The sequence below is a fragment of the Trichechus manatus genome, unplaced genomic scaffold, assembly GCF_000243295.1.
Source record: "Trichechus manatus latirostris isolate Lorelei unplaced genomic scaffold, TriManLat1.0 scaffold00050, whole genome shotgun sequence".
NCBI classification, from domain to species: Eukaryota; Metazoa; Chordata; class Mammalia; order Sirenia; family Trichechidae; genus Trichechus; species Trichechus manatus.
Window position 1 is genome coordinate 1,036,138 of NW_004443986.1, and position 25,198 is coordinate 1,061,335.

A 25,198-nucleotide genomic window follows, 5' to 3' on the forward strand; every position below is an offset into this window, starting at 1 on the left:
TTGAATTCCTTACAAAATCATCTAAGTAATTAGAATTTTTCTGTTACTTCCAAGTCTGGTATAGTTACTCATACAGTTGACATACCAAAAAATTTTCCTTCTTCCTCTTTCGCAAAACCCAAGGACAGTACTGCTTCATAAAAATTAAAGACAACTTTGTTATTTTATTAAATCTAAGGTATGTGCAATCCATTTATAGCATGAAGTAAGAACACAGAAGTTTAATTTCTAGATCAAAGTAAGGAAGTGTACCATTATAAGATGTTCAGCCTGGGACACTCTTAAGCTCTGATACCACACTTCAAGGAAAGACCAGCTGGAATCCGTTTCAAGAAAAATAGCAAGGGTGGTCAGGCTTCTTAACCCCTGATATAAGGGGAATTGTTTAAGGAACCAAAAGGGGAGAAGAAATACATGATAAAGTATTCAAATATATTTGAAGGGTTATCACGTGGAAGATATAAACTCTTTTTTTAAAAAGCTTGGAAGAATATGTGATTCTTGTTGGAAAAACAAATTATATCACTAATAGAAGGGGAAGAAACATAGCATAAGATTTAATAGTCTGGGCTTTTCATCAGACTGCCTAAGCTTTCTTTATGGCTTAACCATTTACTTTTTTATTGTGTTTTTTTATTATTTTACTTCATTAGCGTGCCAGTTATCTCATTTCTCATTTCCTTACCCACGCTTCTAAATTCTACTTGTGATACTGCAGCTGGGATGCTGTAGGCCAGTGGTTCCCTCTGAGTCCCTGAAATCCTTTCAGGGAACTTGCAAGATCAAAATTATTTTCACAATGATTTTAAGGTATTATTTTTCTTTTTCACTCTCATTCTCTTATGAGTGTACAGTGATGTTTTCCAGAGGCTACATATGTTATGGCAGCAGATTAAACACAGAAGCAGGTATGTCTATAAAGCCAGACATTAAAGAAATTGGTAACAATGCAAAGCAATGTCATTCTTCTCACTAATTTTTTTTGTTCCAAAGAGTTATTTTTCATAAAAATATTTTTTTGTTAACAGGTAATGAGTTAATTAATATTGCTTTCATAATAATGTCTCAGCTTTAATAGGATAAATATCAGTAAATACCACCCACATAAAAAAAAAAGCTCTTTGAGGTCTTCAATACTTTTTAAGAATCTAAAAAAATCCCTGAGATCAAAGGGTTTGGGAAATGCTGCTGGAGACTTCATTTCTGTTGCCAGCTGGATTCCTGTTAGGTTCATAAACCAAAAAAATCAAACCCTTTGCTGTGGAGTCAATTCCTACTCATAGCGACCCTATTGGACATAGTGGAACTGCCCCATAGGATTTTCAAGAAGCGGCTGGTGGATTCGAACTGCCCACCTTTTGGTTAGCAGCCACAGCTCTTAACCACTGCGAATGGAATGCAGGTGAAAGGAGAAGGGACTTGTTCCTGCTTGGCTGCCTGCTCTTCTGGTAGGCTCTAATATTTCACCCCTGCAGCACATGGTTCCAATAGCAATAGGCTCTAGCATCAGCATATGCCAACAAAGGCAAACGGAACTGTTTCTAGAGGGTCCAGCACAGCCTAGGATGTTGCCCCTCATAAATGATCTGACTTCCAGGGCTACAGCCTCCTCCTTAAGTTCCTGTGCTACCAAAACCAGCCAGGAAGCACCCCTTCCACAGAAATCCTACGCTTATCTGCCAGGCAGCATTCCCTTCTCAGAAGGCTGCATTCTAGCTCCAAGAGCCCTTGCTCCAAGAGCCCTTCCTCCAAGCTTCTGAGTTTGTATTACTCCAAACTAGGCATGGTACATGCTTCCTGTCGTTCTAGCTCTACATTGCTCAGTGTTTTCTCTTTCCTGTGTCAATCCTCCAAAACATTTTAACCAATTTCTTGTTTTACATTTTCTAGTGTAATATAGTGTGATTTCTGTTTCCCTGATCAGACACAGATTGAGACAATTACCAAAAGGTACTACTGTATTGGGGCCCTGGTGGCACAGTGGTTAAGCGGTTGCCTGCTAACCAAAAAGTTAGCAGTTCAAAGCCACCAGCCGCTCCTTGGAAACCCTATGAGGCAGCTCTACTCTGTCCTATAGTGTCGCTATGAGTTGGAATTGACTCCATGGCAACGGGTTTATTAATGTACTATCTCTAAAATGCTACTTATAATGAAAGAACCAACCACTTCTGAGGCAACAAAAATTTAAAGTATCTAACAGAAAAATCAAGTCTATCCTGAGCTTACAAATCTAAAAATGTGAAAATATATTGGTAATTAACACATTTGATATTAATTATAAGTTTTCTAGACAACTCTTTTGTGACTACATTTTCATATCCACTGTTATCTATATTCAGTCTTTTAAAAAAATAGCACTTTTCCATCTTTGATAAAAACATCTCTTAAAATTATTACCTAAATAAAGACTTCCGAGACACTGGACGATATGTGATGGATAATGATGAATTATACTTTCCTTAAATTTTAGCTATTATTATACCAGAGGTATTTTACAAGATTTACACAATCCTAGTGTGAAAGTATAAATCATGGAACAAAGGCAATTTTTAAGCAAATCATCTTTTGTCTTATACAGAACTTGATACTGATTTTCCATTTGGGAGTTTTAATAGTGTACAATTTTTTAAAGTAAATAATTAAGTTAACTTACCACCTGAAAGGAGAGCAGGCTTACTTTTTACCATTGGACTAGAATGAGGAAACTTGTTGCTAAATGACATGAAAAGATGTGCAGTGAAATCATCAGGAAGCTCAGCTTCTAGGAATGTCTTCATGAATAGCTTGAAACCTTCAAAATCTATTGTCTGGGGAAAAAAAAAAGTTTTAAAACATATATTTTAAGATGCAGCCAAGTGAGGAGATTTTGTGCTATGTTCAAAGTCATTAGCAATAAAAATAACCTCAAATATATTTTATATCCAAGTCTACAGAAGGAGGTTAACTATTTGAGAAGTAGATTAGGTAGTCCTAGGCTAACACTGGCAATTGTGTATATATGTCTTACCTATGATGTAGCAGAATAAGCAGAAAGTTTCTATTTATACATTTCCATTTCCATCATATCTGTGTAACTTTAAAATTTTTACTCTTTGAAAATTACTTTCCTTCTCTGTAAATTAGAGATAATATTCCCAGTCCCACAGAGTTGTAATGATTAAATCAGGTAATTACTATGAGCATGCCAATGCAGAATCAAAAATGCAGCAAGCACTTAGGAAGAAAGGAATTTCCCCATCTCCTCTCCTTGTCACTAATGGTGACTATTGCTTTTGACAACTGTAAAAAACCAAGATGAATTGATATAAAATTCCAAAGTGAGGTTCCAAAACTTCATATAGACTTCCAAAGAAATCTATTTCAAGATCTGCCACACCCTTACTCACTGCAGAACTATATAAAAATAGAAATTTATTTGGAGAGAACTGCCACTGTGCTAAGTGTCACCATGTCCATTTGAGGTAATTATGATTGATGCCACCATCTAACTTTAAGCTTAATGAGAAGCTTTCACTGGAGCCACCTGGAGAACTTGTTCTTTTCCAGCAGATGAGGACGGTGGATCAGGATCTGATTCCTGCCTGAGAAATTGGAGGATGAGGGTGTGAGTGCTCTGGGGGCAAAGTCAAGTGAATGGTGCCGTACTGACCTTGGCCAATACTCCCAAGACTGCAGGGATGAAGGTGCATGAGTGTTTGCTGGGATCAGATGTGGACCTTGTGCAAGAGAAGGCTAGTGGATTTCTCTTGGGTCTTGTACAGTATATTATATGAAGGGACCAGAAGACCTGAGAAGAAGAAGCTAGAATAAAGCCACATCTGTCCAGATTAAGAGAGTACAAGGGAGGAGGGGCCTCACAGGGAGTTCCTGAAGAAACCACTAAGGCACCCCATGTGCTGATGCCAGAGAGCATGATGGCAGATCATTAAGAGGTCAATTTAACCTATTTACTATTATCTCTTATACAGCTTGTTTTAGCCCTTGTGAGGTACCAAACAGCATCCAGCAAAGGAGTGTGGAGGAGAGAGTGTGTAGAGCCTATAAGTCTGAATCAAGCCTGTGTTGATTCAGGTTCAAGATTTTTATTAATATCCTAAATTAGGCCTTCTAATTACTGAACTGAGACTCTGTTTGCTTCTTCAAGTGACCTCAAGGACTCTATTACTGAAAATTGAGCAGAAAATCCCTGAGCTTTTCTGGGACTTTTGGCCAAAGAGGAGGAAAGATTACCCCCACTGAACAAAATATAAATGAGGCAGAGGAGTTAAAAATAGTTTTTTTTTTTTCGTTTGTTTGTTTATGCTACATATCTGCTTGTTCCTGGGACTCAGATAATGAAGGAATACTGCTCCACTCAGTATAACTGACTACAAATCACCCAGGGTTAGATGAGAATGAATCACCAAGACACCAGTTCAAAGAAGCCATCCAGTCAATTCCCTCACTATCGTAAATCCATTGTCCCAGAATGTTTCCAAACCAGATGATGAAATTAAAAATCCCTGCACGTTACCTACTTAATGTCACCAAGTCATAGTTTCCCTCAGCTGATAAAACATAAGCATTTCATGAAACACTGAAAAATAAGCTTTATCTTGTAATCATGCCCTTCCACCTATTAGAAATGATATATAAAATTTGCAGTTTTCCTTGACGAGTCACTGGTATACAGTTCAGTCAGTGGTGTTGCTGTAGTAACCCTGCAAGTCTATTTCAGAGCCTTATCATTTATACAAGTATATACAGTATATACAGTATATACAGTATATGTAGATCTAGAATTTGTTTCTTTAACTGTTCCACTCTTTGAGACACAATAGCAATTTCTTGTCTTAATCCATGTAAGTCTTGCCACTATCAATCTGTAAAAGTCCATCTAGCCCAGTCATTTCATACTTTTTCTTAGTTGATTTCCTTTCATGGAGTTTTAAATGGAGTTGCCCATTTCTAAGCTGAAAGATGATTCCATCACCAATCCATCTGTTGTTGTTGTTGTGTGCCGTCGAGTCGATTCCGACTCATAGTGACCCTATAGGACAGGGTAGAACTGTTCCATAGGGCTTCCAAGGAGTGGCTCATGGATTTGAACCGCCAACATTTTGGTTAGTAGCCTGAACTCTTAACCACTTTGCCACCAGGGCTCCATCTAGCTTTTAACAAGTGAGCATTTAAATATACCTAAAATAATTTTGAGATAGTCAACTGTTACTTAACAGCTCTGACTTGAATTGTTTCCATATAATAAAGTTGAATAATATCACTTTATGAAATATTATTTCCTATAAGAAAAAAAAATAAAACAGTGTATCTCTCCAATGTTTTAGCCAAGTTAATAGAAACTTATCCACACCTATATAACACATACCCCCATATTTATATATCATGTATACCATATCTATGTATGTGCAGACACACACATACAACTATAAATAAAGTCCTTTTGGCTAATATGTATGCATACCTTTCATACAGTATGCTGGGTAAATGTTAGTATGGATAAAAATATGTGCTTTGGAGTCATACTGCTCTATGGTTGAGCTTTAGCTCTGGTGTCTAACTTCCTAAGTGATTTTCAGTAAGTTCTTTAATCTCACTAAGCCTCAGTTAACCTTTAACTGAAAATGAGGATAATAATAATGTCTACCTCATCCCACTATTTTGAGGAATAAATTAGGTCATGCATATAAAGTTCTTTGCACTTTTCTTGGCTCTCAAAAGATGCTAATCCGTGCAATAAATATTTTAAAAATAATATTACCTCAAATTTTTTCTAGTAATGAAACACAGTATAAATAAATTAAATGAAAAAAAATACTCAGAAATGTGCAGAGTAGTTAGGTTGGTGTTTATTAAGGGGAAAGATGTTCTTAAGTGTATATGTTATATGCATACACGTATATGTGTATTTATAAAGTTGTATGCCATTTATATATTTATTTATACACCTTAGATACAGACATGGGGTTGATAGTATTGGACACATTTTTCTTACTCAGTACCATGTAACTAAGATGAAACAAAAAATTGGGCAAAAAATGAAATTTTGCAGACTGATGCTCTTAATTTTTCTCAATTCCTAAGAGGGGAGATGAAATTATTTCCATAAACTGTTATTTTAGAAGAGAAAAAATCTATTTTCCATTTGTAATAATATTAGCCATAAATAGTGAAGAATGACTAATTTTATTGTTGTATTATTTGTGGATAAGCCTGAAGTAAAATGTGACATACAAAGATATCATTAAAGAAAGTAATTTTATGTAGTTTAGATCATGAGTCCATTCAGTACATGTACTCTGTATGTTTTTGTACCTAAGATAACCTCAAACCAATGACAAATGAAACCAAAATATTTAACTTTGTTTATTAATAGTTCCAAGACTCTGCCTAAAACTTAATCTGACATTCCGGCATCCTTAGTTTAGTTTATTTTTGTTTTGTTTCACTTGTTCATTTTCAGAAGGACACTTTAGAAATTTATGTGACGGCAGTGAAAAGACTTCACTTTCTTCCATATTTAATAAATTACCACAAAAGAATATTTAAATTCTACTAACGGAGTGAACCACATAACTAAAAACTATGAATAATATGACAATGTAAAGAATAGCCTTGGGTAGCAGAATTTCTTCCAAAAAGCAATTTGCCAAAATGAATTAAGTCAAGGTTTCAAAATATGCAAAGGAGGCCAACAGCCAAGTAAAACTGAATCCAAATAAAATTTTCTTAAGATGAGTATCTACTCTTACTATTAGGGTTTCTTGTTGTTAGGTGCTGTTGAGTCAGTTCCGACTATAGCAACCCTATGTACAACAGAATGAAACATTGCCCGGTCCTGCAACATCCTCACAATTGCTGTGAGGGTTTCTTAGAGATGATATATTGGAAGAGAAGTAATCCTCATTCAGTTGGATGGGATATCAATTCTTATAGATAATCCTCAACAAGTATGAAGACTTATGGGAAAATAGGAGTTGATTTTATTACAAAATTATTAGAAGTTTGTGTAATGAAAATATTCATCGCTATTGCAGTTAGAAGAAAGGTTATTTATGGTAGAACTTTCTCTGTGCCCTAAACCTTTTGTAGTCACCGGTTTGCTTGGCAACATAGCAGATGATAAGGAACATGGCCTTTGAAGTTAGACTGCCTGGATCAAGTCTTGGGTCCAACACTTTCTAGCCGTGTGACTGTGGCAATTTATTTAAATTCGATGTGCCTCAATTTCCTCACCCGTAAAATGAGAATAACGGTACCCAAATTTTGGGGGGTTTTATGAGGATTAAATTACTTAATGTTTTTAAAGCACTAGAATGACATTATGGCACTTAAATTTTGTCATGTGCATTTAAAAAAACATTAAATTGTTTTTAGAAAGCTAATAATAAAATGTGAACTTCTAGAAGAAACAAAGTGCTTGAATTGTTTGAAGTTTTTCTCTGGGTCTGCCTTTACAATACGAATATATTTTAAAGCAGAGCTTTATCAAACCAAGAGTTTAACTTGGTGACATAGGAAAATAGCAATAAACAAACAAAAACAAGACTATGGAATAAAACAGTTTTGTTTGAAATCCCAGTATCTCCACTTGCCACTTGAGTGATTTGGGGCAAGGAATGTACATGATCTTTTAAAAAACCAAAACAAAAAAAACTGTCCTTTCCCAAGCATGTGGTCTTTGCATGATTCTGAGTCCTAAAACAGCCATGCATAACACACCGAGAAATGCTTTGAAATTGATGCCTATGATTTAATGATGAAAATCAGAAAAATGACAAAAACCAGAAACATGGCCAACCAAAAGGAAAAAACGAACTTAAATGTCTAGCATCCTCCTCATTAGGAACACATTCCTTGTTTGTCCCTTTTTTTTTCAGCTCTCTGGGAGACTGTCTGACCTTTCTTTAGTGTTGTAGCTTTAGTTTTTTCTCCAATGTAAAGTGATGTATAATATCAACCATTCTAAATGCATTAAGATAATAAACTGATGTAAAATACTTAACACAGAGTTTAGCACAGAGTAGATGCTCAATAAAAATACGCACTAGTTTGAGTTTAGATGGATTTTTTTTTTTTTTAACTGTAATTTGTCCTCCTCTTCATTGGTCCAGAAAACTGGAAAGTTTTCTGCTTTCCTTCAAACCTTCAGTTTTTTGGTGCCTTAGATACTTTGCTATAATTGTTCTGCATCAGACAGTATTAACAAATTACTGATTTCAGAAAGCAACCGTTTAAAAACATGTATCTTACTTCAAAAAAAAATGAAAGCCTATTACATAAGAAATTAAATGATTTCTACTGGATGGTGCTACCCTACTTATGCCTAAAGATTTACTGACTTCTTCAACACCTTCTTCACCATGGGATTGGGAGCAAATCTCCTATTATATTTTTGTCATTACACACAGCCTACATACGGCAAAACCCAAACTTTTTATCATCAACAATAAACCACTTCAGTTTAATTCATTGAGAAATTGCTCTTCATTATCTTTCCTATTCCACCTATACCCTTTCTTTTCTTAGTAAACAATTTTAAAATCTTTCATAAAATTCTATTTTCTCCAAAATATCAAAAATTTCTAATAAATCAATGATATCTCCAATCTATACATTTTCGTATCTCATTAGTAAGAGTTTCCAAACTCAGGTATCTGATTATACATTTTCTACTTCTGCTGTATAGCAGAATTATTGTTCCTATTTGAAAAGTGTGACCTTTTAATAGAATGAGATCATTTATATGCATATCAATGAAAACATTAATGAGAAATTTGGGTCTGGCTTAATTGAATGAGTTTTCCAAAATCTAATCGGCTGTAACTCGAACACAGGCAGACACAAAATTTTGAAAGGTGGCTCTCCTCACCCCCCATAAAAAGCACAGACTATTTAGGGAGATAACAAACAGACTCTGTAAAGAATATAGACTGGGGAGGCTGCTCACATGTTGCTGCCAAATTGGCACAAATGCGAAACACATTTCTATATGCTTTTTATTGCTATATCTGACTATCTGGACCCTTTGTTTTTATATTCTTGATAATACTGAAGAGTAAAGCTATTATCCATCCAAGTATATTCGAAGTGAATTAAAACAAACATTGTCACTCAATTATCATTTTACTTTCTTCTGGCAGTTTCAGGATGGAGATTTTTTCATATTAAAACACATGATTTTTGAGTAACTATTCTGTACCAGTCTCTGTTCTAGGTGTTGAGGTAAAGACATTACCTTTGGAGACTAAAGTCCTGCCATCAGAGAGAGTACCTGCCAATCATGGGAATTAGAAAATAGCAAAATAAATAGGTTAAATGTTTTATGATGTTAAGTGCTGTAGAAAAAAAAGAAAGAGAAAGAAGGGAAAGTTTATATATTTGGGAGGGAGATGCTTAGAATTTTAAATTTGATGATCAGGCAATGAGAAGCTGTTCCTCATTAGGGATCACCTCCATGGCAACTGGAACTGCATATTCACTTTTGAAGAAAATTTTTAAAAGGTAATATCTTCATGCTGATTTGTATTCATATCTTCTCTTCCCTGCTAAACTATTAGCTCCTACACAACTTTGCACAGCACAGTGTTTAACATAGAGACTTTTACATTGTAAGTGCTCATTGCATATTTGAGCAATGGACACTGGAATGGGAAAACTAGCAAAAATTTACTCAATTTTCTGTTTGAAGGCAATCTAGTAAGAAAGGACTTTGATTCAGGTGGGATGATAAGAATTTGTAAAATGAAGTAAAATAAAAAAAAAGCTTTTCAGCTGGAATATGTTCTTTCACTTAATATATCTCAAATAAGATTTTTTAAATTATTACCAAATCATAACTATATATTTATTTTTTTAGCAGATTCAAACAAAACAAAACAAAACAAAAAACCCACTAATATTAAAATGACTGAGGGTTTGAAAGCATTTCAAAACTATACTATCCCATAGGTTCTTTTTTTTTTTTTCTTAATTTTTTTTTAAACCATCAAGGACCAAACCTACCAGGGTTACTACTGGGAAAAACATCAAGACGAGGAGTATGAGACCAGAAAACATTCAGAAATCCAACATATGGCTGTGTTGTTGTTAGGTGCCCTGGAGTCAGTTCCGACTCACAGTGACCCGTGTGTACAACAGAAGGAAACAATGCCCTGTCCTGCGCCATCCTCACAGTCATTGTTATGCTTGAGCCCCTTATTGCACCCACTGTGTCCATTTATCTCACTGAAGGTCTTCCTTTTTTTCTCTGATCATCTACTTTACCAAGCATGATGTCCTTCTCCAGGAACTGATCCCTCCTAATAACATGTCCAAAGAATGTGAGACTTAGTCTCACCATCATTGCTTCTAAGGAGTACTCTGGTTGTACTTCTTCCAAGACAGATTTGTTCATTCTTTTGGCAGTCCATGGTATATTCAATATTCTTCGCCTACACCATAATTCAAAGGTGTCAATTCTTCTTCAGTCTTCCTCACTCACTGTCCAGCTTTTGCATGCATATGAGGCGACTGAAAACACTGCTTGGATCAGTCTTCAAGGTGACATCTTTGCTTTTTAACACTTTAAAGAAGTCTTCTGCAGCAGATTTGCCTAAGGCAATGCATCCTTTGATTTCTTGACTGCTGCTTCCATGAGTGTTGATTGTGGATCCAAGTGAAATGAAATCCTTGACAACTTCAATCTTTTCTCCATTTATCATGATATTGCTTACTGGTCCAGTTGTGAGGATTTTTATCTTCTTTAGGTTTAAGTGTAATCCATACTGAAGGCTGTGGTCTTTGATCTTCATCAGTAAATGCTTCAAGTTCTCTTCATTTTCAGCAAGCAAGGTTGTGTCATCTGCATAACCTAGGGTGTTAATGAGTCTTCCTTCAATGCTGATGCTCATTCTTCATATAATCCAGCTTCTTGGATTATTTGCTCTGCATACAGACTAAATAAGTATGGTAAAAGGATACAACCCCAACACACACCTTTCCTAATTTTAAACCACACAGTATCCCCTTGTTCTGTTTGAACTACTGTTTCTTGGTATATGTACAGGATTTGCATGAGCACAATTAAGTGTTCTGGAATTCCCATTCTTCGCAATGTTATCCATAATTTCTTATGATCCACACAGTCAAATGTCTTGCAGGGTCAATAAAACACAGGTAAACATCTTTCTGGTATTCTCTGCTTTCAGCCAGGATCCATCTGACATCAGCATTGATATTCCTCGTTCCATGTCCTCTTCTGAATCTAGCTTGAATTTCTGGCAGTTCCCTGTTGATGTACTGCTGCAACCGCTTTTGAATGATCTTCAGCGAAAATTTACTTGTCTGTGATATTAGTGATACTGTTCGATAATTTCTGCATTCGGTTGGATCACCTTTCTTGGGAATAAGTATAAATATGGATCAGTTCCTGTCAGTTGGCCAGGTAGCTGTCTTCCAAATTTCTTGGCATAGAGAAGTGAGCACTTCCAGTGCTGCATCCATTTGTTGAAACATTTTAATTGGTATTCCGTGAATTCCTGAAGCCTTGTTTTTCACCAGTGCCTTCAGTGCAGCTTGGACCTCTTCCCTCAGTACCATCAGTTCCTGATCATATGCGACCTCCTGAAATGGTTGAACGTCGACCAGTTCTTTTTGGTATAGTGACTATGTATTCCCTCCATCTGTTTTTGATACTTCTTGCATCATTTAATATTTCCCCCCATGGAATCCTTCAATATTGCAACTCAAGGCTTGAATTTTTTCTTCAGTTTTTTCCACTTCAGAAATGCCAAATGTGTTCTTCCCTTTTGGTTTTCTATCTCCGGTTCTTTGCACATGTCATTAAAATACTGTCTTCTCGAGATGCCATTTGAAATCTTCTGTTCATCTCTTTTACTTCGTCATTTCTTCCATTTACTTTAGCTACTTGTCATTCATGAGCAAGTTTCAGAGTGTCTTGTGACATCCATTTTGTTCTTTCCTTTCTTTTTAATGACCTCTTGCTTTCTTCATGTATAATGTCCTTGATGTCATGTCGCATCTCTTCTGGTCTTTGGTCATTAGTGTTCAGTGTGTCAAGTCTATTCTTGATAGGGTCTCTAAATTCAGGTGGGATATACTCAAAGTCATACTTTGACTCTCACGGACTTGTTCGAATTTTCTTCAGCTTCCACTTGAACTTGCATATGAGCAATTGATGGTCTGTTCTGCAGTCAGCCCTTGGCCTTGTTCTAACTGATGATATTGAGCTTTTTCATTGTCTCTTTCCACAGATGTAGTCTCTTTGGTTCCTCCGTATTCCATCTGGTGAGGTCCATGTGTATAGCAGCCGTTTATGTTGTTGAAAAAAGGTATTTGCAATGAAGAAGTCGTTGGTCTTGCAAAATGCTATCATGGGATCTCTGGCATCATTTCTATCACCAAGGCCATATTTTCCAACTACGGTCCTTCTTCTTTGTTTCCAACTTTCCCATTCCAATCACCAGTAATTATCAATGCATCCTGATTGCATGTTCGATCAATTTCAGACTGCAGAAGTTGGTAAAAATCTTTAATTTCTTCATTTTTGGCCTTAGTGGTTGAGACATAAATTTGAATAATAGTCATATTAATTGGTCTTCCTTGTAGGTATATGGATATTACCCTATCACTGACAGCATTGTACTTTACGATAGCTCTTGAAATGTTCCTTTTGAGGATGAACGCAATGCCATTCCTCTTCAAGGTGTCATTCCCAGCAGCATAGTAGACCATATGATTGTCCCATTCAAAAAGGCCAATACCAGTCCATTCCAGGTCACTAATCCTAGGACCTCGATCTTTATGCATTCCATTTTATTTTTGACGATTTCCGATTTTCCCAGATTCATACTTCGTACATTCCATGTTCCGATTATTAATGGAGGTTTGGAGCTGTTTCTTCCCATTTTGAGTCATGCCACATCAGCAAATGAAGGTCCCAAAAGCTTGACTCCATCCATGTCATTAAGGTCGACTCCACTTTGAAGAAGCAGCTCTTCCCCAGTCCTCTTTTGAGTGTCTTCCAACCTGAGGGGCTCATCTTCTGGCACTATATCAGACAATGCTCTGCTGCGATTCATAAGGTTTACACTGGATAATTTTTTTTCAGAAATGGACAACGAGGTCCTTCTTCCTAGTCTGTCTTAGTCTGGAAGCGCAGCTGAAACCTCTCCACCATGGGTGATCCTGCTGGTTTGAATATCAGTGGCACGGTCCAGCATCACAGCAACAGGCAAGCCCCTACAGATCGACGAACTGACAGACATGTGGGGGACATGACCTTGAGGTAGTAAGATTTTACAACTAGGTCAGGGAATCCACTAATTATTTTTAGAGCTTAAGACTTTCCTTGAGGTGAAGCATATATGTCTACCAGTTTGTAAAATATATTTACTAAATTGATTCTGTTTGCTAGCACAGATCGTCTTGACCATTTCTGTTTCTCCCACAGGAACAAACACAGTATCTAGTATATATATTATATGTGCAATAAATGCATTTCAGAAGCAACCAAATAGCTTCTTTTTGTTTCATATGCTTTTCTCTCTTTCCTTATGTTTCTCTCTCACCGGTGGGTATTTTAATTTCAACCTCCTCCTCAAAGCCTCCACCTTCTCATTTTAATTTTTAGTCAGTGATCTTCTCTATTATCCCTAAATGGAAAGATGATGTTAGAAATTTGATTCAAATGCCAGTAGTATATAAAAGATATAATGTCTAAATGTTACTATGTTTGAGGAACTGTATTATGTTACGTGTGTGACATCATATAAACCTCACAATAACCCAGTGAGGAGAGGTTATTATTATTCCTATTTTAAGATGAGAAAGCTGATTCTTACAGAAGTGAATGGCCCAAAGTCAAAAGATTCTACTTAGCTCCTAGACCTAACTATTTCTTATTTCATATCCACTATGTTATAGTTAATAAAAGTGTCATTTTACAGAAAGATTTTCCAATATTCACATGTGGTACAAGACACTTTGGCACTGGTTTACCAGTGTCAAATGTATTGACTGTTATATCAATAAGCCTGCCATTTCAGAAAAAGGAATAAATACAAAATAAGGTTTAAAAAATGAAAAAGTAATGGTATAACTATACACTTTGTTACTCAAGCTTGAAAACTCTGAACTGACGATAACTTTTCTCATCTGCTTTGCCATTCAAAGTGTAACTTAACATTTTTGATAATATATCTGAAATGTGTTCCAAATCTTTCCTAGCCTCCATTAGAATCCCCACTGCTATCCCAGTTTTTATCACTCGTTTGACTGCTTCAATAAACTCGTAACTGGTGTTCTCGTCTGCTCAAGTCTATTGTCCACATTGCCTTCGAAGTATTTTCATAAATGGAATATTTAATTTGTTCATATTAAAAATATTATGCATGATTTCCTTGTGCCAATAAATAAACTTAAAATCTTTAGACATTCTAGGCCTTTCAACTAAAATCTCCAGATTTTATTTTCCCGTGGTATCCCTTAGTATCTTGCATTCAAAGAGAATATTACTGATGATGAAAACAATAGACAAAATCCTAAAAATGAAGTTGAGGTGTGGTAGTTCACTGTTGTTTTACTTGCCATTAAACAAGTGCAAAAATGTCACCTAAAGATCCCAGCATCACTGTATTATCTAACCGGGTTTGTAACTTCTATCTTAATTATTTAATGCTATTTAAAAAATGAAAGGATAAACAGTCTCTAAAGAACACTCAAATATCACCTTTCAAAGTTGGCTGCTATTGCTGAACTAAGAAAAGTTAATTGCTTATTTTCTAAATATATTTAAACTAGATTTTTAAACTAATTCGTAGGGAAAGCAATTTGAATTGATGGGTATGATTAAATTTTACATACTCTAAATATTTACTGGAGTCCTTGGGAGGTACAAGGATTTAATACATTTGGCTGCTAACCAAAAGGTTGGAGGATCAAGTCCACCCAGAGGCACCTCAGAAGACAGGCCTGGTGATCTACTTCTGAAAATACAGTCATTGAAAACCCTACGGAATATAGTTCTATTCTGACATACATGGGGTCACCATGAAGTCAAAATCAACTCAACAGCAACTGTTTGATTATTAAATATTTACCTATTTCTTATTTCTGTATGTTTATGTCAGCAGATTAGGGGAGGGATAGATAAATGGTGACAGGAATCACCTAGCTAGTCAAAGCACTAAGCTAAGCTCACAGTATAACATGTTGCATATTGTTCACTCCCAAAATCTAAATGTTTTCATAGATTCAAGTTAGAATCTTTTTGTAAATGCTGATGTATGATCCTCAGTGCACTATTAGAAATATGCAAGAATACATTCAAACTGATTTGTTTAAATATTATGATGTGACTAAATAATCTCATAAATAGCTATATAAATACCTTCTCACATTGTTGAACACGGTTCTGTTCTACATTAGAGCAATTCTGAGTATCAAGAAAAACAAACTGAAGCTACATACTTAAATGAAATATACCACATATCCAAAGAATAATTAATACTTGGTCAATATCAAATCAATAGCACCAAATTGTAGTAGCTATGTTATCCAGTCTGTGATGTGTTTTCAATACTGTGTTCTGGTTGTAGGTTTGATATGAAAAGGAAGATTACTGAAATTGTACTGATGGTAATAGAGACAAGAAGCAGAAATGCTAGTAAACATGTTACTTTCATTCCTTGCTACACAATTTTCCCGGCACCATGCAATTGTGTGAGGTGGAGCAAAGAAAACGGACATAATAACTCTACTTGACAGAGGGAGCCATTCTTGACAGAGGAAGCGAATCACATGTTATGTCCTCCACTCAGGCCAGATGGTGGAAGGAAATTACTTTAGGGTTGGAAAATACATCAGGATTGTACGTCATTATTTTAAAGATAAGGAAAGTGAGGCCTTGAGAAAACTAAGGTTAAAGTACTGATTGGGAACATATTCTAGATATCCTGACAACTAGTCTAGAAGGTATTTTCCCCCGTTCCAAACATTATTTCTCTACTTTCACCTTTCATTCATGTTTCACTTTGTTAGTATGGAATCACGTTAATCATTAAAGTAAGACCAACATAGTCACTGCCCCTAAACATTAATGGAATACCTACCATGGGCCAGACACAGAACTAATGATTTTACAGATTTTTTAGTATTTCAACAACCCAGTGAAAGGCTGATACTCTCCTCTTTTTACAGGTGAGCGTACTGAAGTTAGGAGAAATTATGTGACTCATCCCAAACCTGCTAATATGTGGCAGATTTGAAATCAGTTCCGTTGGACTCCTAAAATCTGTGATACTTTCCAGATGCTTTCTTCAGTGGGAAAGGCTGAGTTAAATTCTGAAACGATAATTATAGCTTACATAAAGTGGTGTTTATATCATTGCTAAGAATTATATTAATGTCAATAATCCCTGCTAAAGACATTTAAAATATTATATTAGGGAGCAGCATTGCACAACGTAGGTTCTGAATTCCCAGGTTCCTTATTAAGTGGCTTGAGCAACTCACTTGTCTGAATGTAAAGGCTACACACATTAACAGAAAACTACAGTATAGAGTACCAAGAACAAAGTTAAGGGAAGTCCATGGAGCTAAAAATAGGAGCTCAGCCTCGGGCCAGGAGTCTTCTACTGACAGAAAACATGGACAGAGAAAATCCTACCCTCAGAGAACACAGATAGAGAAATAGAAAGCAATAACATGTGCATGCCCTTATTTGTTCAACCTCTGTCTATCCTCATCTCTTCCTGGTCTTGCTATTCTGCAACTGAAATTGCTTGCCTAAACAACCGCATATGGAGCAAAGACTGGGAAAACAAAAGAAGAAATTTACTCTGCTGACCCTGAGAAAAGTTAGGGCTATCTTTGACACATGTTTTCAGACAGTCTCTAATGGAGATGCAGAATGTGCAGAATGGTGTGGCTTGTTGACCAAGGACTGCTCAACAAATGCCCTTTGATGACTAAGAGCTAAAAATATAAACTAATACCAGCAATCACTTACTCTGAGGGGTTGCCTCCTAAGTGCCTTAAAGCCCATGTAGTTTGTCTTTGAGGAGCTAATAGATTTCCACAAAGGTCAGGGATGAGATCAAGGAAAGGTCATCCTCTGAAATGGAAGTTCGTAAAAGTCATCACAATCAATGGGTTGCCATTTCAGTAGTGCGCCATCTTAGGAGATTGTAATATGTTTCTGACAGGACCTTTCTCTAAGTCAGTCAAGATAATTCTGACATATTGTACTGTAGCTTAAGGGCATGAAAGTACAGTGTTTATTGTCATTAAAACCATAGCAAAACGTGAGAATAAGAAGTAGCTAGAACATATCCAGCTTTGTCCAAGGAAGACAATATTATAGTTTCAGACAACTCATGCATTTATGCTAAAAAAAAAAGCCTGAAGTGGTGAAGGCACTTAACATAGCTACTCTAGAGTGATAGAAATATCCACTGAGAATAGCTAAAACTGTGTTGTTATTCTGCACACCTAAGCAAACTATTTATCTAAAACTTAGTTTATAAAATGGTCTATACTAGGGGAGAGTAGCTGATGGCTATTCTTCTCCCTGGGAGGGCAAAATCAAGGACTTTTCAGGTTTTGTTTCCCCCACAGACCTAATAATTTTGTGTACTGTGATACGAGATAGACTCTACCCCCTCCAAAAAACAGCTATATGAATTGTATTTTACATGCAATTTTTAAATCTCCCAGTATAAATTGATAAATTAAGACTATTAACTAGGATTTATTTTATTAGTCCTGATTATGTCTTGGTGAAATTAGAACATTAAATTCCAGAGTTTACAAAACTGAAGGCCACACTCTGGATACTCTTTGATTTCACTAAGGTATTATCTCTTCCATTTGAGACCTTCTCTGACTGAGCTAGCAGTATTTCTTTCTTGGAACAAATTTTCAGTTGTACCTGAACTCAGTTATAACTTAATCAGTATTATAGGCAACCTGACATACTATATGAATCTTACTAATACATAAGTATAGCTCAGTGAAATGAAAAACAAATTCATAGTTCACATCAGAAAAAGAAGAAAAGGCAGATTTCAATAAAAAAAGGAAATGTCTTACTTGGTTAAGAATGTCTTGTTTCTGTGCATGCAAGGAAAGAAAGAATACATGTGTTAATGGAAGATAAGTATATTCATTATCTCATACTCCTGATAAGATAATTAAAATTTCAAGTTTACAGATTGATTTTAAAACAGATCCTAGCTCCATGGTTCTCAAAATGTGGTTCCATACCAGGAGCATCAGCTTCAAATGGAAATTGATGGAAATGCAAATTCTTGAGCCCAACCTGAGAATCAGTGAATCAGAAATCCAGGGTAGAGGCAGCAACCTATGATTAACAAGCCCTCCAGAAGATTCTGATGCATGCTAGAATGTGAGAACCACTGCCTAGATCAATCTTTGGTGATAATAAGCAAACAGTTTTAACTGACAGGAAATGAATATAATGAATAACACATATAGTATGATCGAAAACTTCCAGAGAGAATTATGAAACTATAACAGTTTTTATAAAGGTATATCAGAATATGAATACTTATTCCCCACTCCTGGTGTTTCATTCCATTAGAATAACACACCTAGCCCTTTTTCCATGCCTTTAAAGATACACACATATGCATACATCACTATCATTGAACTAAGGAAATATATATATATATATATAAAACTAAGGAAACTATACATATATATGGCCAAATATATATATGGCTGTCTTTAGGGAGAAAAAACAGGTTTTATCTCTGTGTACATATTAAATAATATGCATGTTTTCAAGCATGGTTGGAAATATAAATATTAATGACATTTCTGGGTCTACAGTAACTCAGAAAATTTGTCATCTTTAGTTGGGATATATCATAAATCCTGATTAATAGTCTTAATTTATCAATTTATAACGGGAGGTTTAAAAATTGCATGTAAAATACAATTCATAAAGCTATTTTTTGGAGGCATGGAGTCTAAAGCATTGGGTTCCATATCCCAGTACACAAAATTATTAGATCTGTTGGGAAAATCATTACTTAATTTCTTCCTCTCTTTTTAGTTGTCACTGGAACAATTTTTATTAAAATTAGAAGTTCAGATCAAAAACATAGATGCATGCAAGGTCAAACTGATTTTTTCTCATATTACCAAATTCCAACATTCTCATAACATCATTTATATCTGAAATGTCCTGATTATATTTTATTTTGAAACCTCTTACTAAGACCACACCCCTACTACAAACTAGCTATAATCATAATCTTAACATTATGTTGTTCCCATAAGATTAGGTGGAGACTAATAGAAATACCTTACCTTATTTGGAATGAGCCTAATAATTTGTGTATTTGGATATGCAACACTCATTTCACAAGCAATGTCATCCAATGTACTGAAATACCTTCCCCTTCCTTTGATTAGTCTTACCTCCCAAGGCCTTTGCTCTCATTTTATGCCTAGTCAATGAAGTGAAGAGGGAAGGACATCAGTCTTAAACTAGGCTTATAAACAACTAGGTTTTAATTGTGGTTGTTGTCACAAATCTAGCTGGTTAACCTTGAGAAATTCATTTTACTTTTCTGGAGGTTTTTTTTTTAACTTAAAAACTTAGTAATTTTATTAATTCAGGAATACTAATGCATTTTTTCAAATTTTTATTCTTAGAGATTCTTTATAGTCATTGTTTTGATTTATATTTTTTGATTCTATTACTCATTTCTTCAAAGAATAACTACTAAATTATCTTTAAAAGATAGGAATAAAAATAAAAGATTCATACATATTGCATTTCATATTTCTTCTCTATTAAAATAGACCTTCACTGGGCTTAGTTTTTATACACAGCACTTTTAAAATGCAGTAATTCAAGTGAATTAAAAGGAAAATAACCCATCTACCATTTAAGCAGCTTTGATTTGTAACGGGAGAAGCAACTTGAGTGATATTTAGGTTGTGGTATTTAGATGGTTCTCTCTTTGCAAATAGATTTTATATAGATAATATAAGCCATCTTTGGTTTAGAAAACAAGTGAGTAATTATTCATTCTAAAGGTAGGCTGGATTAATCACTTTTCTAAATTTTCCTGTGTCATTGAGCTTCTATAAGCAATTATCCATGCTAAACAATTTTGGGTGCAACTTGACCAGTTGACAGACCATGGTGACTTCATTTTTGAATTGATATGAATTATTTCATATTCTGCAATTAACTTTTTATAAACTGAAAGAGGTCACGCATTGAAAGGAATCTCATGGGCTTAACGATTGCATTCTCAACATTGGAAATTTCTAATTATTTCCTATTGGCTTTTTATAAAATGACTACAAGTTTTTCAAATAGTCATGTCAACTTTAAAATTTTCTTCTGAAGAATAAATTCCTATCAGTGTGAAGATTAGAGTACAGTTTCACTCTCAGGTTAGAGATATATTTGGGTCATTATGAGATCTAGCTTTTTGTTTTTCAAATCTTCATTAGATCAATAATGCATTTCACCAGCAGATCTATGCGTTTATGGACTGACTCCACATTATTGAAAAGGCTGACATCACATCAACGACGAATCTAGTAATTATGTCAAGAAATCTAGTATACAGTGACTGATAAGCCTCATCAAAAATATAGTATCAGTAGGATTAAATCCTGAGAGTTGTTTAAATAAGAAATAATTGGGGAAAAAAAAAAAAGGCTTCTTTGCAAACAAGATCATGTTTCAACTGAATTTATAGCCAGCAGCTATCTTTAGAGAGGAAAAAAAAAAAGGTTTTATCTCTGTGTATATATTAGATAACATGCATGTTTTCAGGAATGGTTGGGAATATAAATATTAATGACTTTTTTGGGGTCTACAGCAATTCAGTAAAGCTGTCATCTTTACTTTTCCCACTCTGTTTTCTTGGACATTAAGGTTTCTGGTTCTACAAGTTTATCCACCAATATTTTTTTTTCTCATTCTATAGCATCTGGTAAAATATAACTTGAGGAAAAAGTAGGCCAGATACTTGTTTTTTATCTGACATATGAAAATGGGAATTACTTTCAACTTTATTTTTCTTATCATTTATAGGTACTAAAGATTAATTTTGTTTCTTAAAAAAGAAAATAAATCTTAGTAAGGTTAAAGAGTTTGAAAATGTACAGCACTTTATTAGCATGTAGACAGAATAAGAAAATAGGAAAAATAGGTAACTATGAGAAATACTGGAAACAAACTAGAGAACGATACAGAAACTTGAGAGGTTGGAATTTAGAGATTGGCTTGTGATGGCTAAACTATTAATTCTATAAATCACAGAGACATACGATATTAAATGGTAACCTAAACCGTGCTCTCGGAGACATGCAAAAACAAAACACCAATGATAACAAAAAGCAAATCACATTTTAGGCAATAAAAGAATCTATCTAGATGGACAAATACATCAAGGCAAGAGTCTTTTATAAAGAGCAGTTTGTTTTAACTCCCACACAACCCAAATATTACTTGGTGAAGTTGTAAATGAACTCACAGTAATGATAATCAAACATTTCATATATAACATCTCTCAGCTAACACTAAACAGAAGGCTATTTAACAAATAATTAGGGAAGAAGTAACATTCATGCAAGCACGGTGTTCCAAAGCAATTGACAGGACATGCAGTGTTTGTAAGGAAAGAATCCCAAGGACTCAGAATCTTACTAGTAATATGTTAAGCACAAAATAGGGGGAAGAAAATCCTCTATTTTTTTGCCCGAGTTGGCTTTTAAAGGTGATAGACTTATATCTACCACCAAATCTTCCTTTTGTCAAGGGAATAATTCACTAAAGGAGTAACTCTCTTTCCACTTCTCATATCCATTTAGGTTTAATTTTGTAGGTCACAGAGTCATAGACACACTTCCTCACCTCCCTCTATTCCCATTTCCTGTCTTTTAGGATAAGAATAACCTAACACTATTCTGTAGATGATTTTTTTCTCTTTCAAGCATGCAATAGAGAAATGTTATTTTCATTACCAAAACATTGTTGGATAAAAAATGCAGTGCAACACTTCACATATCTTCCAGAATAGCATTTCATTAGGAATTTCATTTTGTTTATGTTACAGTGTATGTATGTTTGCATATATATATGTATATATACATATTATATATAACATATATATATATTGCCATTACCAAGCACGCTTCATGGAAGAAATTCCCCCACATCAAAGCAGATATAATGAAACTCATATTAAAAAAAAAGAAGTTTTACCCCTTCGGGATTATACTTTGCAAGCACACCATTACCATGGAATTCTTCAAGAACATCCTTTAATTTCTTTGTAGAATCTATAAGAAATAGAAAACACAAAAAATGTTTATTTACATGTATTGTGGCTATGCAGTCCAGTCTAGAAACAAAGACCTCTTAAAACATATACAAGCATCAGTAGAAATTCAATTTAAAAATCAACACATAAAATGTGATTTACCACTTTTGAAAGACTATTTCACTGTAGTAGACAATCACAAGGAAGAGAAAATTAAACAAAGGAAAAGAAAAGAAAAAAAGCTTGTTTTGCCCAAGAATGGGGTCACTGACTATGTATTTATGAATGAACGAGTGAATAAATACATAAGTAATGTATTTTCTTCTTTATTCTGAGAATATGACATGAAAATGAATAAAATAAGTTTAGTTCAAAACGAAAAAAAATCAGACATTGTTAAACTTTATAATTTACAGAATGCATTTTTCATATATCACTGCATTAATTAATAACATCCTAGCCTGATAAATAAGAAAAATTAAATGTGCAGCTAAGCCTCAATGGCGAATTTATTCAAAGGCAAGCTATAGATTTTAGTATTTTGCAGGTATTTTCAGGCAAACTTTTTTAAATATGCAAAAAGCTTACCACTAAAGCTCACTTAAATTTGAAGCCAATTGTAAACCCTAACAAAATTAATTTTTCAGTCCTTGGTTCAAATAGCATAATCTATTCACATTTTACCATGTATTTTTTAAGTTGTTGGTGAACAACTTTCTCTGCTCCACCAATCTCTACACTCCAGGTATGCTTCACCTTTGCATCCTCTACAGGGCCAAGCAGTTTCATATTTTATATGTTCAATATATTCACAGTAAATACACCTATTCTGTCTGTTCAGTATGTTTCTCAAATATCAAAATGATACATGTGATATATTTTCAAAGTAGCACATGTGCTAGCACTTCTTATAGTATTCCTATGAAACATATTTATGAAATAAAAGCTCAATAATCAAATTTAATTTTGGAAACCCTGCATACAGTAGCTCCCTCCTGAAGACTCAAAATTCATTAAAGGCTATAAGAAGTCTTGACAGAAAGGAATCTATATAAATTAAACTCTACATTCACTAAACTTAGCTGAATACAAAATTAGTTTTTATATTCTAATAACTATTACAATTCTTAGGCTCATATACTATTTGCTGAGAACTATATTAAAACCAAAAACACCAAATCCATTGTCATTGAGTCGATTCCGACTCATAGCGACCCTATGGGACAGAGTATAACTGCTCCATAGGGTTTCCAAGGAGAGGCTGACGGATTCAAACTGCCAACCTTTTGGTTAGCAGCCGAACGCATAACCACGGCTCCACCAGGGCTCCAAGAACTACATTAGGTCCTGGAAATTCAAATATAAATTAGAGAAACAGTGTCTAAGTCCTTACAGATTTTATTTTAGGGGAGGAGGGCTAACAATGAACAAGTTAACAATAAATAAATAAACAAAATAATTAGATTGTTGTAGCTTCTATTATGGAAATAACTGGGTGATGAGGTAAGGAGTACATGTAAATAAAATGGTCCTGGAAAACCTGTTTAAGTAGATAACATTGGAATTGAAAAGAAATTTGGGAATGTTTGTGAGGAGGTGATTATAATAAATAACCATGAAATTCAAGTTGGTGAGCATAGAAGTAGGAGGGAGGGTATAGTGGTGGAGCTAATGGTATTATCAGATGATTGGAGGTCATGGACCGAAAGTAAAGAATAGTTGCTGTCAGTGTGCTAGAGGAGGAGTTGGTAAGTTTCTGTAAAGGACAAGATAGTAAATATTTCAGGCTTTGCAAGCTAGATAGTCTCTATTGCACCTATTCGATTCAGCCATTTGTAGTAGGAGGGCAGGCATATTAATGGGTGTGGGTTCCAGTAATACTATTTACAATAACAGGTGGCAGGCCAGATTTGGCCATGGGCCACAGTGTGTGGACCCCAGTATGAGCGTAATTAAATTATTTATCAGAGAATGCCATGTGTGAAACTATTCATTCAGAGTTGTTCATTTACTTGTGTGCTAGAAAAGAGGGCATATATTGAATAAAATATTTAAAGAAATTACCAGAAGATATAAAAGAGAACTTTTCACATGGCAGTAGTCCCTTAAGTCTAAGCAATAGAACATAGCTGCTAAATTTAAACTTAGATAAACAGAATCCCTATTTTTCTGGTTGTTTCAGGTAGAAAAGTACATCTATAATACTCCATCCTTACCAGAAGTAAAATTTTCCTGTATATATTGTAAAACCACATATTTCTCACTAAATTTTTTTCTATCCTATTATTTCCATAAGTCTAATTACTATCATTATGATGGTTCCATTTTCTGCCTGTCTTAATTGAATGCGTATATAGTTGTAGTCTTGTTATGATCAAGTAAACTTGTTTTTAATCTAACTTGGTTTCTTTCCATTCCAGGAATTTAGGTGTGGGTGCGTGTGTGTATAGATAGAAAGATAGATAGCTGGATATAGATACATCATATTTTCCAACTCTAAAACAAACCTAATTTACAAAAGAGCTTTGGAAACAACCTTTTGTGTGGGGGAATTCTCTCTTAGATGATGGTAAAGTACATGAGGCCTTTATTTTGTGAATTACACTTCCACTTGAAATATACAAATCTCTTCTTTTATATTGTAAATTATGTGGGTTTTGTGTGTATGAGATAAAATTTAATTGATATAAAATTAAATTTAAGATAAAATTCACATAAAATTTTACCACGTTAACCATTATAAACAATTCAGTGGTTTTCAATATATTCGGAGATGTGCAACCATGACCACTAATTTTGGAACACTTTCATCGCCCCAAAAAGAAACTCTCGCATCTATTAAACAGTCCCTCCTCATTCTCCCCTCATGGCCTCCTCCCAGC

General features: G+C 34.7%; 1 protein-coding gene across 6 annotated transcripts in view; it reads right to left on the bottom strand.

Annotated features, from left to right (window-relative positions):
* The window catches only part of DGKB (diacylglycerol kinase beta), a 782,610-nt gene that overhangs the window by 585,767 nt on the left and 171,645 nt on the right, over positions 1-25,198 (bottom strand). For 3 of the 6 annotated variants that reach the window (XM_023732275.1, XM_004377413.2, XM_004377412.2), the window contains exons 2-4: positions 22,259-22,335; positions 18,091-18,111; positions 2,654-2,807 (exon numbers count right to left, since the gene is read on the bottom strand). In XM_023732275.1, the coding sequence (XP_023588043.1) occupies positions 2,654-2,807; positions 18,091-18,111; positions 22,259-22,335 (252 nt within the window). The remainder of the gene's footprint in view (positions 1-2,653; positions 2,808-18,090; positions 18,112-22,258; positions 22,336-25,198) is intronic. The other 3 variants (XM_004377415.2, XM_004377414.2, XM_023732276.1) reach the window with 1 other exon arrangement.